This window comes from Monomorium pharaonis, chromosome 4 (assembly GCF_013373865.1).
Source record: "Monomorium pharaonis isolate MP-MQ-018 chromosome 4, ASM1337386v2, whole genome shotgun sequence".
NCBI classification, from domain to species: Eukaryota; Metazoa; Arthropoda; class Insecta; order Hymenoptera; family Formicidae; genus Monomorium; species Monomorium pharaonis.
Window position 1 is genome coordinate 16,521,914 of NC_050470.1, and position 16,268 is coordinate 16,538,181.

At 32.7% G+C, this 16,268-nt stretch overlaps 1 protein-coding gene across 4 annotated transcripts in view; it reads right to left on the reverse strand.

Moving 5' to 3' along the window:
• Positions 1-16,268, reverse strand: part of LOC105832134 (protein glass) — a 199,620-nt gene that overhangs the window by 130,322 nt on the left and 53,030 nt on the right. For 3 of the 4 annotated variants that reach the window (XM_036285322.1, XM_036285321.1, XM_036285323.1), the window contains exon 4: positions 15,921-16,254. In XM_036285322.1, the coding sequence (XP_036141215.1) occupies positions 15,921-16,254 (334 nt within the window). The remainder of the gene's footprint in view (positions 1-15,920; positions 16,255-16,268) is intronic. The other variant, XM_036285324.1, reaches the window with a different exon arrangement.

Sequence of the window (16,268 nt, forward strand, 5' to 3'; positions counted from 1 at the left end):
ATTTCTTTTAAATCTCTGCCTACACATGGGGTAACCCCAGTCGATTTTGAAATGCCCGCTACTCAAAAGTATTTAGCAAAAGGACGCTGGAACTGGGGGAGGGAAAGTTTGAACTGTGCTTTACTTATTCCTCTTTGGGCATTGTCAGTGTTCTGAAAACAATAGAAGTAGGAGCATCGAAAATGTGTGTTGGGGTTACAGTTACCTCGTGTGTAGGGAAGGTAACAAAAAGTGGAAAAGTTCCAAAGGATGGGTTGCAATAAGGCCGTTTTTTCGGCCCCTCACCAAATAACACGAAACTTTGTGATTTTGTTGTTCATGATGGGACTTATTAATCTCCCAAGTGGTTTTCTGAAGAAACAAGTGGTTACTGTAAAATGATAGTTTGAAAGTTTGCATTTTATGCTATTGACGTGTTTGGCAGTTTATTTAACCATGTTCTAAATCAAATAAGAAAAGAACAGGAAACAAGGTCAAATAATATGTTATTTTAAAATATCAGGTAAAAAATCATCTTAAAAAAATCACCTGAATATTTTTAGTAAAGTAACCGGTACGAATATATGGAACCCTGATAACTTTCTATTTTGCTGTTTTCATTATATCTGGTATTAGACATCAAGTGGTTACTGTGTGTTCTAATGCATATAGGGTAAAGACGGGCATTATGGCCATAGTTTTTATTTGAGGTAATTTTCAAACCACTGGTTTTTTTATTTCGTAACTTTCTGAAATTCTAGTGTATTTAATAAGCTTTGATGATAAAATGTCTTGATCAATTAAAATCTATCCATATTCAAAGAAAAAAAAAAGAATCTGAAAAGATGCGTTTTGGTCATGTTAAACGTGGGGTGGGTAATATGGCCAACTAGTAGAAAAGTGTACAAAACAGTAATATTTTGCAAAGGTAATTTTAATCGCACAGAACATAAACATTCGAACATTTGAAACATACACATTTGAAAAATAAACATTTAATAAAAAAACATTGAAAAATAAACATTTAATCGGTATGTTAAATCTGTGCACCCGCTAACTATAAAAAAATTACGTAAAACAATAACACAACACGTAATGCTGTCGTGCTCTCACAATCACTATTTTCTTGTTTCGCTGTTATTGTCATTCTCTGGCATACTCTAAACTCTGTTGTACTCGCTGCTCTCTCGTTGCACTCGCTGGCCACATTAGCCGCCGAGCATACATTTAATCATGTGCACTATAATTACAAGAATAATGGGTAAAGCATAATAAATTTATTATAAAAATATAGCCAAAATTCAGCTTTTGAAATGTGTAATGAGAAAAACCAAAATTATTTTGTTTTAATTGGAAAATCTTATTTAGTTGAAAGTGCGATGTCTGACTTTGACGTGTATTTTAATGATTATGAAGAATAATGAAGCACCACAAATAACAACAAAATAGAGAGGTTCTTGTTACCAAACTTCAAGAATAGCTACAATAATTGGTTTTTATACATTACCGACGTTTATCAATGTTTAGAATATTTAATACGGACATTATGGCCATATTATCCGCCTGGTCATAACGCTCGCCTTTACCTTATATGTAGAAAAAATAATTCTCAAAAGAGTTATTCCATTTTGAATGGCTTTCAGCCGAACACAGAGGTATGAACGTGGCGGTTGTGGCCTCTTTCCATTTTTTGTTCTTGTTTTGTTTTTCAAGAGCGCAAAGGACAGTTTTAGTTTTTGATGCGTTTTTGTTTCGAGCCTACGCATAGTCATGTTAACGAGTCAATCGTCTCCCGACGTTTCATTAATAAATAGACGCATTTTTTTAGCTATTCGGGCTTTTTTATATTTAACTGCTTCCTACAATATTTTTTGTGAGTGCAATCGTTACATCACACGGCGGTAAACGTCATATAGTGCGATGTGTACTCTATGTTTTACAGTATAAAACTTTGAGTTTGACATTTTTGTAAAAGAATTGAAATATCTGGTGTTCCCAGCATCTCATTTCTTAACACTGTAAAAATGAACAAATATTCGAACTGTGACACTTGTGGTAAACGCCGAAATACTAAAACTGATATTCAAACGTATCAAAGATCTGAATGCAATAGAATATCTGAAATTATAATATTACTAGAGAATTCCAAAAGTGTGTTCATCTTGTCGACTTTCAGCTTATAGAAATTCTCAATTCTTGGCTTCATCTCAAAAAGTCTCTGCTCATTCGGAAGCTCAATCTGGAACTTCTTCGTCCATATCGATTTCACCTCATCAAGTTATTGCTGAACAAGATTTATTAAAAGAGGATACCGAAGAAAAACCAAATATTAAGAAAATTCGACTGAACAACGAAAGGTGTTACAGCTTTCACAAGTATTGCATTGTTCGCAAAAAAATGGATAAGCTAACTTGTGTTTCAGCGAAAGTACAATGTCAAGCGGCAACTACGTGCAGGAATAAGATATTGTCACAGACATTTGGAGAATGATCTTTTGAAGCCAGATGTAATTCGAGCTATAAGAACTGAAGAACAATTTTTCACTTGTTGATAATAAAAGTATAGTCGATCTTTTAATCAACATGAGGAAAAAAAGGGGAATTAACTTCGATAATTTAACGGCTCTTGAAAACAAAGATTACTATACATTAACTGGTTTATACAAAAAAGACTTCGATATAATTGCAAACCAACTCAAAGATCATGTGAGATCAACAGATGGCAGGTCTTATCGTACATGTTTAGGGTTATTGCTCATGAAATTAAGAACTGGACTTTCCATTTCTGTACTGTCCACTTTATTTTGTATTGAAAAAAGTCGCGTGTCCAGAACGATTGCAGCCGCCCGAGAAGCTTTAACAATTTTTTTGTGCCACATCATTTAGGTATTAATCATATAACTCGAGATACTGTTATTACGAATCACACAACAAATATAACAAAGACTTTGTTCGCGAGTGATGAAGAGAAATGTATCTTAGTAGCTGACGGAACCTACGTATATATAGAAAAGAACAGTAATTATAACTTCTAAAGACGTTTGTTTTCCGTTCACAAAGGGAGACCTTTAGTAAAACCAATGATCACAACTACTGATTATATTGTTGACATATTTGGTCCTTACTTTGCTGACAGTAAAAACAATGATGCCAAATATTAACCAGCTTAATGAAAACCGATATTAGCGAACTTCGAAAGTGGCTCAAGTCCCAAGATGTCTTCGTACTCGATAGAAGTTTTCGGGATAGGTTAAACTTTTAGAAGATATAAGTTTCATATAAAAAATGCCACATTTTTAACAAAAAGGTTCTCAGCATACTTGGGATGAAGCAAATAATTCTCGATTGGTAACAAAAATTCGCTGGGTAGTCGAAGCGGTAAACGGATTATTGAAAAAGTGAAAGGCTTTTGATCACGTTTTTCCTAATAGCCAGATATACCCTATATTGGGCAATATATGCGAATTCTTTGCGTACTATGCAATGCGTCTCGACCATCGAAAATTACAAATAAACCACAAGATATTATAATTGCTCAAAAGATATTACGCTTAGCTTCAACCTAATCTTCTCCAACAAGTTGAAACAGAAGGTTGGTCGAGAAAGAAAGCTTGCTGGATGTCTTTGAAATCAAATGATTTGTTAGACTTTCCTGTGCTAACCTTAGATCACTTACAAGAAATAATAATTGGGTGTTATCAGCTGAAGCAAACAAAATCATACACAGAAGAACACTTGTTCAGTCAAGGCATACGTCAGTGAAAAAATACTATTTATGGATACAAATCAATCACTAAATCTCGTTGAGGGATGGTATTGTCAATGCAAATGTGGAACTCGAACCGTCGATTGCTACGCGCACATTGCTTCGGTGCTTTGGTACTTGGGATATTATCGACACTTCGAGAATTCGCGGTTGCAACAACGTGCAGTATTGACGTATGAGTTATATTTGCAGGATACAGCCTCAGTTTTAGAAGCTGAATCGGCTGGGCATCACTCTGATTGGACTGACGGAAATGAGACTGAATAAGATTAAATGTATGAAGCAAAAGATAATAATAAAAAAAATAAAATTGAAAAAACTAAGAAACAAAAAATATTTAAGTGATCTTTTTAGATGATTTTTTACCTGACATTTTAAAATAACATATCATTTAACCTTGTTTTCTGTTCTTTTCTTATTTGATTTATCATCTTATATCTTGTTAGAGATGCCATTTAAAATAACTGATCAAGTTATAAAAAAGTAATGAAATCAGGTGAAAAATAATCAGATCGTAAGAAAAAGATATATATTACACTAAAAATCAAGAAAGAATCGTCTGAATATTTTTGGTAATGTAAGTATCTTTATGTATGGCTGCGGCACACGAGTACCGCACTACTGCTCACTTTGAAGCGTTAGGTTACCTTCTTCCTATACGCCTTAGAACACCGGCCTTCCACGCCTTAGAACATGGTTAAATAAACTGCCGAACAAGTTAATAGCATAAATCCCATGTAAAATGCAAACTTTCAAACTGTCATTTTACAGTAACCACTTGTTTCTTCAGGATATCGATCATGTAATTTTTCTCCTAGGGCGGAAACGTGAAAAGTGGAAAGTTTCAAGTTACTGTCTCTTTCTATTCAACACAATAGAAAGAGATAGTTGCATGAAACTTTTCACTTTTCACCTTTTCGCCCTAAAGAAAAAGTTACATGATTGCTGCCCAGGAAACCACTTGGGGGATTAATGAGTAGTAATGCACTGAGACGAGACGAGATGATACTTTTTTAAATATCGTCTCGTCTCGCATAAATATCAAAGTTAATTCTCATCTCGATCTCGTTATTGATATCGAAATTAAATATCGTCTCGAATTCTCGAAAATATCGATTTTATTTGTATAAATTTTCTATCTGCTTTGTATTTTTAAAATGCGTCTATGCCTATACCAAATTGTTCCGATATGTTTCTTTTTCAATGTACTAAAACCCCACTTCAGATGTTTCGCTCCGCTTGTGCGATTTCTCCGTTTCTGCTTTTCACAGCCGTTCGCTATACTGATATGTCTTTTGTTTTTCCGATTCGTCTGGATGCTTTCCTCGACATTATCAAGTCGACAATGAGAAACTATGGCGAACTGGCGAAGCCTCCGACCTGCGTTTTCGTAATCCCTACGTGAGAGTGAAAGTTTAAAAATATATTTTTTGCCTTATAATTATTAAAACTAATCGAAACGGACACGTTAGCAGTTATCCGCGAATTTCTCGTTTGCAATTTACACAGAGTTTTCTGTTTTCATTTTTATAATATCAAACGCCATATACAATGGATAAAAAAAGAAAATTATCAGAATCGAACAGTGAGGCAGTAAGAAACGATGAAGATTAAGGTGATATTATGAATACCAACGAAGCCACAGGACAAGAAAGTTCTTCAACTGCAAATTTCAAAATACATTTTAAAGTATCTGGATTAAAGACAAAATTGGAGTTTGCTTATTGTGCGAGAAAAAAAATATTAAAAAAGTAATAAAAATGAAAAATGCAAATACGACGGGTTTAAAACGACACTTAGAGAGATATCTTCAAGATATTTATAACAGCATTTTCTCAAAAAATAAAACAGCATCTGATCAGAAAAAATTAACGGATATGTTAACAAAAGTAAGTTCTATGTAATGTTTTATATAATGTGAATTTTGTGAATTGTCGGTCAATTAGTTTATTTAATCAAAATATTTTATTTTTAATGTTTACACATTTTCATTAATATAAAGTTTTTTTAATAAATAAATTTGTTAAACATGATAATGCATCGGTTATATACTATTTGTGTATAGCAAAGGTTGATCAAATAATGTATGTATGACTTAAATATATAAAATATAAGAAATATATTAATTTATTATGTTATAGTCTAATAGAAAATATTATTGTACTAATTTTTTTCTTATTCCAAAATTTATTTTACAAATCAGAGTTTTTTTTAGGATAGTATTTTTAAAAATTCACAAATACAATTTTTGTATCTAAAAAATAGGCTTGGGTTTTTGTTAACAAAAATTGAATATTCTACGACTTTCAAAAATAATTATTTACAAAAACATGTTACAATTGTTGTAAACAATTTTATTTTAATTGCAGAAAAATTGTTTGGAAGATGCAACAAACAAAGAAGTCTTTTCTGTTAAAACAGTACAATGGATGGCACTAAAATATCTACCGTTTAATTTTTTTGACGATTTGGAAACACAAGAGTATTTTCAATTTATTAATCCAAATGTGACCGTACCACAAAGAAATACTTTACGTGCACTGGTTATGAAAACCTACGAGAACGTTAAACAATCTGTAATCCAAGATTTAAGAGATAATGGGTCGAAAATATCGTTTATGGTAGACTTACGGATGGACTTCAATAAATAGAAAATCCTACTACGGCGTAACTGCTCATTTTATAGATCAAAAATGACAGTTTAAATCTGTAGTTCTTGATTTTATTCCCTCCGAAGGGGAGCATACAGGTCGCTAGAATTCTCAAATTCCTATAAATTTACATAATATTACCGAAAATATTACAGAATATTGCAGAATTTAAAGAATTTAATGAGACTGTTGCTTTTAAATTAAATATCAATTATAATATATTATATTTATTTTAAAGTAAAATTTTAAATTTTAATATAAAGATTAATCTTTTAAGAAACAGCAGTTTTTATTTTTTCTTACATATTTTTTAGATTGCTTTTAGTAAAATAAACGTTTTATTTTTATCAGTATAAAAAAAATTATTAAAATATTTTTTTTAGAACTTTTTTGATTTTTATACACTAGAACAGTCTCCATTATTATAAAATAAACTTATAACAATCTTTTCCTTTAGTCTTTTCGTGTAATTTTCTTCAATATAGTTCTTTTTTAATTAATCAAGCAGTAGTATTTGTCTATCATCCATAAGCTTAAGCTACGTTTAAAAAATAGTATTAAATATTTTAAAAACTTTATAAAAACTTTAATTATAATATAAAAGTATTAAAAATTGCAAAAATATAGAGATCACATACATAATAAAATTCTCATAAATTTTCAAAAAACTTGGTTAGTTATATTCTCAGTAATATTCTCACTCTCGTTATCGTCTTGAAGTAATATAACTGACTCGGAATTCTACAGGTCGTGACATCGCACAAATATTTTATACTTCGTTGAAGACTCACGGGGTCTTGGAGAAAGTACAAGGAGTTACACTGGATAATGCAGCATCGAATACTACCTTCATGCAACAGTTTTCAAAAATTATGGAAAAAAATAATCTCGAATTTAATGCTGAAAATCAACATTTCCATTGTTTCGCTCACATCCTTAATTTAGCAGTGCAAGATGCACTTAAGCATTTATGTGCCGACTGTAAGGATCAAAATACTGATGATGAGGAAGAAATAGATGATGACAACGCAATAATAAAATTACGAAATATATTTTTGAAATTAAAAAGATCGGAACAACTGCAAATTCAATTGAAAAGTTGCTGCGATGTCATTAACACTACATATTCTTCACCAGTTGACGTTTCTACAAGATGGAATTCGATGTATGAAATGCTAAAAATAGGTTTGAAAATTCGGTCAGCACTCAACGCTCTTGTTTAAATAATCCAAAGCTAAATGGATTTATTATAAATGATAATGAATGGTACCTAATAAAGAAAATGTGCCATTTTTTAAAAGATTTTAAAATGGTATCCACTTTACTTGGAGGTGACAAATATATTACTTTACCATTTATGATAGTTGCTTTCAACTTATTGCTAGATAAAGTCGAAAATGCCATATTAGAGTCAAATTCAAAGGAAGACCAAAATGAAGTGGACATATTATCAGCATACCAAGCAGCGAGAGACAAACTTCTCAAATATTATCAAAAAACTAATTGGATGTATTGCATTTTCTTAATTTTAGACCCACGACATAAGTCTGAAGCATTCGAAAAGACCAATTGGGAAAAAGAATTAGTTATTGAATCTCTCAATAAATTTAAACTTATTTTTCAAAAAAATTATTATGAGAAAAATACTTTAAACTCAGATAACCAAAAAGAAGTAGCTTCACGCGCAGATAATTTCGGTGATTCCGATGAGTCCATAGATATTAAAAGTATATTTGACGATGTCACGTCCGAAGGAAAATGGGAAAATGAAATCAATGATTATCTGAATACTAAACGCGCGCATAAAAATGAAGATATATTATAATGGTGGTCTAAACAAAAGAATAGTTTTCCGAACTTATCTTTAATGGCAAAAGATTTCTTATCTGTTACAGCTACATCTGTTCCCGCAGAAAGGTTGTTCTTTAAAGCTGGCTTAATCATTAGATAACAGATTAAATAATGAATCTGCTAGGGCTCTATTGTGCCTTAATTCATGGGCAAATGCAGGATATTTTTAAAATATATTTTAAAAGACCTAAAAGTATGTGTAAAACCATTGTATTTTGTTTCGTTCTATTTAATAACAATATAAATTATAATAAAAAAACTGTAATACTGTTTAATGATGCATGTTCAAGGAAATTATACTTATATTTACTAACACATAAATGACCATTTTATATATGTATGTATACGTATTTGACATTATTAAATAATAAATTACTGTGGCCGTTATATTTCTAAACAATAAACAAATTATAATGTATCACTGTATTGAATTCAATCTCAAAACCTAATTAAGATTATTTCTATTCTAATATTATCTAAAATATTGTCTAAAAGTAGATTTATTCATTCGATATTCGATATTTTCGATATTCTTGAGTCGAGCATATCGATTTCGGAAAACGTAATACTGTCTCGTATCAAAATTTATTAAGCCAATATCGTTTCGATATCGTCTCGATTTCGAAATATCGAATATCGCGTGCATCACTATTAATGAGTCTCATCATGAACAACAAAATCACAAAGTTTCGTGTTATTTAGTGAGGGGCCAAAAAACGGCCTTATTGCAACCCATCCTTTGAAGGGTAAGTAAAAGTTATTTTTTTGTTCATTAAGTATCATTTATGCATACAGTACTTATATATATTACCAATGTCGCGATCACTTTGCAAAAATATACTGCAATTGTAGTATTACAAATTAAAATTTTTTTTATAACAAATAAAATCTTTTGTAATAAATATTTTTTGTATTAATAATTATGTTTTTGTGTATTAATAATTATATTTTTTTAATAAATATTACTATTTTCTTTTACTATTGTGTTTGAACCGCATTCATTTTTTACTAAATTCACATTACGAAATAAATATATTTTTTGAACGGAATAAAAAAATTGGCGATAGATTTTTAAAGTACAACTCTTTCCCTTTCCATTGATCACCATTTTAATTACTTTATCTATTTTTTTCTAATAAATACAAGCGTTTGAAAAAAAGGAAAATTTTTACAAAAATTTTTCGTTCCTTTCTCAGTCTTTTCAAAAAATCACTTTTCTTTTCATATCTTCGACTTTTCAGCCAAGATCGTCATATTTCTGAAACTTTTTCCTTTTGATTAAAAAAAAAGAAGTTAAAATTGATTAAATACATTTGGAGATATAAGTCAACAAAATTTTGGGGTTAGCGTAACCCCTGTGTGTAGGAATTGGGAGAAAAATAAGGTGTGTAGGCAGAAGGTTAATATAATAAACAAAAATAAACCATAACACAAGTATTAATTAACAAAGTATTAATTTATCTGAGAATACTTATTTCCATTAAAAAATAAAAATTTTGTGTAATAAAGTTATCTGATTGTATTACACATAGTGTTATACTAATCTTCAAATTGGGCACAGCCTTATTTCCATCCACGATGTAATAGGCATATTATGAAAATTAAAATGTAATCGGAAAGGAAAACAAAACCAATATAACTTTGTTTTGTTATTTTAATTTAATCTCAATCTCGATCTTTAATTAAATATGGACTTTAACCCAGGTAGCAAGGTGACGTTAATACGACGTCAATAATTCGTCATTTAAGGTCGCAGACGTCATGTTACCAAATTAAGACGTAATAGTAACGTCATTTTTTGATTTATTAATTACGTCAGTCATTTATCCATCCTACAACGTATTTCCGACGTCATATTCTTGACTAATTAATAACGTCAGTTAATTGATCATTTTACGACTATTAATAAGATTTTATTAGTGACTAATTACTGACGTTAACTATAATTCTTTGTAATAATTGACGATTTGACCTCAAATGACAAATTATTGAGGTCTAGTGGACGACACCTTGCTACCTATAACTATCATTATTTAAAGATTGGTTAATAAACAACATTATTAAAATTAATATAATATTTTATATAATTAATACTATCAATATTTTAGAATCATCCCAGGCAGCACATAATATTTATGATAAATATTTATTAATATTTATTAATATTTATTTTTTCAAAATATTATATAAATATTTTACACATATTTTATATATACGAAAAAAAAATCTTTATTCAACATATTAAAATATAAATTAAATATTTTATATAATATTTATGATAAATAAAAGATAAAGATTTGTATAAGTAATATTTTGTGAATATTTATAAATATTTCATAAATATTTTTATAATATTTATGATAAATCTTTATGATTTGTCAAATCTAAGACCACAAAAATATTTATAAAATATTTAGATAAATATTTATAAAATATTTAGATAAATATTTATAAAATATTTAGATAAATATTTATAAAATATTTAGATAAATATTATAAAATATTTAAATAAATATTATAAATATTTTATAAATATTTTATAAATATTGCGTTTTGTCTGAGGTATAATTTAGCTTTATCAAAAGAACAGAGCAAAAACATATTTCTATAAGTTATTCCACATGTTATTTTGCATATGTAAAAATCAGGAAAAAAACTGTAAATTTATATTTATTTATAAAAATATTAGTTAACTACAAGTTTCATGTTTCTCGCATCTATTGAACTGATCTATAACAAATATGTATTCATGATCATCAAGTGTTCATGGATCATCACAAAGGGCTAAGTAGCGTACGATCTTCGAAGTCAAGCAACGTCGACGGCGGTTCAGAGTTGGATGGGTGACCGCGGAAGTTAGGCAATTCCAAACGTGACTATGGTGTGGTGGGTCGTGATGCTTGTTGAGAAACAACGTAGATTTTTTTTTACATTATAATTATGTTATTTCGATATTTTCATAATGCAAGTACTGCATATATAGGACATGTACCCGAAATATTTTCTAAAACGTCAAAATAACGGCTTTTACTACCTGGGATAGTCATAAAAATGACGTTAAAATGTCGTCTTTATTAAATGTAACCTAAAAACCTATGTTTTTTCATAAAAATAACAATAAAATACCGTCAAATGTACGATACTAGCTTCTTGAAAATGACGTCAATAATATGAAAATAATGACGTATTTTTGACGTCAATATATGACGTCGTTAAGATGAGACAAATGTACGTCAGTTTTACGACATTTAGACGTCATTTTATCTCGACATTATGACGTCTGGTTCGTCATAAAATGACCAAAAAATGCCGTCAATTAGACGTCACCTTGCTACCTGGGAAAATTGTCTTAAAAATCTTCATATTTATATTTAAAAAAAAAAGAGATATTTAACACTACAAAATGAATGCAATTCTAACAAAATTACCTTTTTAAAGAAAGGTATTAAAAAAGCACCAAGTATACGCGCGCATGAACGACCTCAAAAATCTATTTTTGTACAAAAGAATTTTAATTTAGCACTGTGACGATACATCCTGAAAGACATCGTCCCTCGGCGTGAGAGCCGCCGATCGCCTTACTTAGGAAGCGAAAAGGCGCGAAGCGCCAGTTCTCACTTAAACTTTTTACAACGGCCGCAACCGAAGGCCGAGCGAACGGCAGCGTCGACGACGTCTCCCCGCGCACGCGCTTATCTCCTCCACAGGAGTAGGGAAAGCGGAAGACGGAGACGACCGAAAGCGCGATGACCGTACTCGAATACGCGCCTCTACGGGTATAAAAGCCGAGGGAAATCACGACAAGTGACAATTCTGTCACCCGCCACGATACCGTCCAGACCCGGCATCCGATAGAACACTTCTTCGGCGAGATACCGATTCCACGGGGTGAAGTGTCTTCGCCTCGATCAAGCATTCTTGGTAATCGGCCACCTTAAACCTACCGCTACCCGATCATTCGAGTCATCACCTCAAACGAATTTGGTAACCACGGCAATCGAACGACCGGAGCACCTCCTACCACCGGACGCTACCATACAGATAAAGCACGTGGGGTGAAGCGTCTTCGCCCCTGCCAAGAGTACTTGGCGGCTTAAAGTCTTACGTACGCTTACTTCCCCCCTCCGATCGGCCGTCACGGGGGCGAGAGTCTCGCCTTCGATCGAGCATACTCGATCGGTCATCCCGATATTCCCAAAGAGTCAAACCGACGAAGCGAACCCACAGTTTGACTCACATACCCCCACTGGCCTAGCTTACGCGCTCCGCCCCAGGACCCGCGTCCATGTTCGCGAAGCCTCGCCCGTTTCCGAAAGCACGCGAAAAACATACCCGATAGCTAGCGCCGCGGACAATTTTAACTAGCACCACCGAAATACCGATCCGCGACCCAGCGCATTCACTTACATGTGCCCCGTGCCTCTTATTGCACACTTGTATATAGAACACTATATTTGATTTATAATTCTCGTATCACTTATATTGTCCGCGTCTTACGAATCTAAATGTAATCACTCTTTCGTTTGTCTCAAATAAGAATAAAGGCTTTGCTACGTTAATTATCTAAAAAACCGAGTAAGACTATTTTCCTTTTCCTCCTCGCTCGAACCGCTCGTGAGCTACTCCGCAACCACAGGCAGGTAGTTACAGCACTACAAATGTAAGAAATTTTAATAAAATTATCTTTTCTCCCTCCAAAAAAAAAGTTTATTTTCTCTACAAAAGTAATGATATGAAGAAAATGTGCCAACTATGAACATAGATGTTCATACAAACTAAAATATTCACTTTTATAAATAATTATTTGTACAAATATTACAAATAAATATTTTAATACAAATTTTACTACAAAAACTTGGCGACGCTAAACCAAATAATTTGCTTTAATACAAAATCGCTTCCTTACAATCTAACTTCTATATTAATACTAAAATAATAATAACTTAAAATTACAATTTTTTTACAATAAAAATCGTAATGGCATTATATACGTGTAACATTATATACGTATGCAACACCCCACCCCCACACACACACGCACGCACGCACACACACACACACACACACACACACACACACACAACATACAATACACACACACAACATACAATACACACAACAAACACAACACACATGTGAGAGAGAGAGGGGGAGAGAGAGATTTGATTGTACGCACGCATAAGAGACTGAGATATTAAAAATTGCTTCTTTATAAACAAAGTTATATACTAATACACATACACGCGCGCGCACGCACGCACGCACTCACACATTCAGATGCACGCACAAAAGAAAAAGAAAGAGAGCTAGCAAATTATTTGGTTTAGCGCCACCAAATTTTTGTAGTAAAATTTGTATTAAAATGTTTATTTGTAATATTCGTACAAATATTTATTTGTAAAAGTGGATGTTCTAGTATGAACATCATCCATTTCCATACTTGGCGCATTTTCTTCATATCATTACTTTTGTAGAAAAAAATAAACTTTTTGTTCTTTTTTGAGAAAATATTATTTTATAAAAATTTAGTACATTTGTAGTGTCAAATTTAAATTATTTTGCACAAAAATAGATTTTTGAGGGCGTTTAATGCGCGCGTATACTTGGTACTTTTTTATACCTTTTTTAAAAGAGGTAATTATAATTACGTAAATGTAATAAATGATAGGCACTTTAATAAAACATGAAAAATGGAAAACAAATAATAAAGGTAATAAAAAATAAAAACTTTAGATTTTGGAAAAGAATTGACTTATACTTCCCAATTATTCTTTCCAAGAAAGGGTGTAAAAAAACTTGTTTAGATTTTTCTTCTCCATATTATGCTTTATATTAAATAGAAACTTTCTATTATCTTATATTAGGCCCTACACAATTCATACAAATGTCAAAACTATACGTTTAAAATATCCAATGACTAAATACCAGATACAATGATTATACTTGATGTTTAATGTCATGTTAGAAATGAATATCAAGTCATTGTTATTAAACTATATTATTTACAGGCATTAGAGGAAGTACGTTGAAGCTAACTGACGGACACAAAATCTTTATACACATGGCCATATATCTGCGCTGCGTGGCTGCTATTTATATGAGATTTTACGGTTATCAATTATTAAAATGAGACAGTAACATTTATAAAAAAGGTTAGGGTTTGTAAAATAATTGTTTCATATTAGACATTGTACGCGATATCGATCGCGAATGCGATCGCTCGATACTAAGGCCGGATCCGCTTAGAGTTAAGCGCGAAGTGACTGCTGCGCTCGAATCAGTGAATTTGCAGGAAGGACAGACGAGCACAAGGCAACTGAAAAGAGATCACTTCAAATGTTTGTTTCACAGGCACGCTTTATTCACTAGAGCTGAACGATCAACGTTAACAATATTTGGTTCACGAATCGAGCGAATGCGCGAGGACGATGAATCGATTTCGGGAATGCAGATCTTCTCGCGCACGTTGCCTTCTGCCTGAGGTCTCCGCGACGGAAATCTTGCCTAGCGTCAGTTGAAACGCCCTATCGGTTCGGAAACCTTGTTCGCGAAAGACGACGTAAAACGCGAGGCAGACGTGCGAAGCGCGACCACGTGAGATCAACATCGAATCCTAGCACTAAACGATCCGTAAGAACGGTTCGTGAACCGAATTACAAAACAAAAAAAAGTTAATTTTAATGTCTAATCGATCGATGGCGAAGCCGGAGTAAGTCGCGACGCGGGGCTCGAGCTGAGTGCCCCCACGGACTTAAATTTGAGCACGAAATTAGCGTGACTGAGTTCGGAACGAGTGCTGGGCGAGCGAGAGCAGGCTCTAGACTGATTTTCAAGAGCCGCTACCCAGAGCGCAGAACATCACGCCGCCCGCCTCGTTCCCGTGAACGACGAGTGTCGATTCGACGACAAACGGCTGATAGGACACGCGGACCACGCATGCAAACGCGTCAGGTACAGACGATGGACAAAAAATGATTTGTTTTCTCGCTGTCGAAATCGATCAGTGCGATTCATCGTGAGCGAATGATACCGAATCACGAGGTCGCCGGCCCGGCACTCGACCGCGATCGTTTGGGAAATACAATCGATTTCCCAACAGACATTCTTATCCTATGTCTTTATCTATATATCTATCTATATGTCTATATTTTCCATTCATTTGATTTGTCTCGCCTTCTCTTATGTTTAGCAAGGGCATTAGTTTAGACAAGACCGCCGTACTATGGCTAAAGATGTCCCCGACCTTAGAACCTTTGCCCGGTTCTACAATTAGCCAATTATTAAGAGCCAGTTCTTTCTAACAATTATTCTTAATGCAGTTTGATCTAAAGTTTCTTTACTTAACGTTCTGAAAGCTCGAAAATTATGTCGAAGTTTGTAAATCAAGTTTTACATAGCAAATCTTACTTTGAATACAAATCTGATTTTAGCTAGTTTAAGCGTCCCACTTATTTACTTGTATAACATTATAAAATTATTTTTAAATACTTATCTAGCTACATTTTTAAACATTTTAGCAAAATTTTCTTTTTATATAAATAATTTAAAAATAAAAGAAACGAAGAGGTTTTAAAAATAATTTAAAAGATAATTTTAATAATTTAAAAAATAGAAAAAACAAACAGAAAGAAGATGAGGAAAAGGAAAGAAGTAAAAAATTAAGTGATGACATACTTGTACGTTCCTGAGCACGGACTGAACAATCCTGGGGGCAAAGGATCTAGGTCCAACGGAGGTAAAGGAAAGCCTGCCATGTCGTCAATCCAAAAGCTGCCGCCGAACTCGCTCACGGCCTGGCCAGAAGTTGGAAGTTGCTGACCTTGATCAGCGCTAACATCAGTTGATGAACACTGCAGATCCTGTAAGCGCAGAGTGCTTTGCAAAGCAGCGCCGAGAACGGCTACCTCACTCTGATTATCGGTTGATAGACCGTCGTCACCCGAAAACACTCCTAATGATCCAGAACAAAAGCTAGATGAGATAGTTGCTTCGATGCTATCCACAGAACCTAAAAATTTAGGA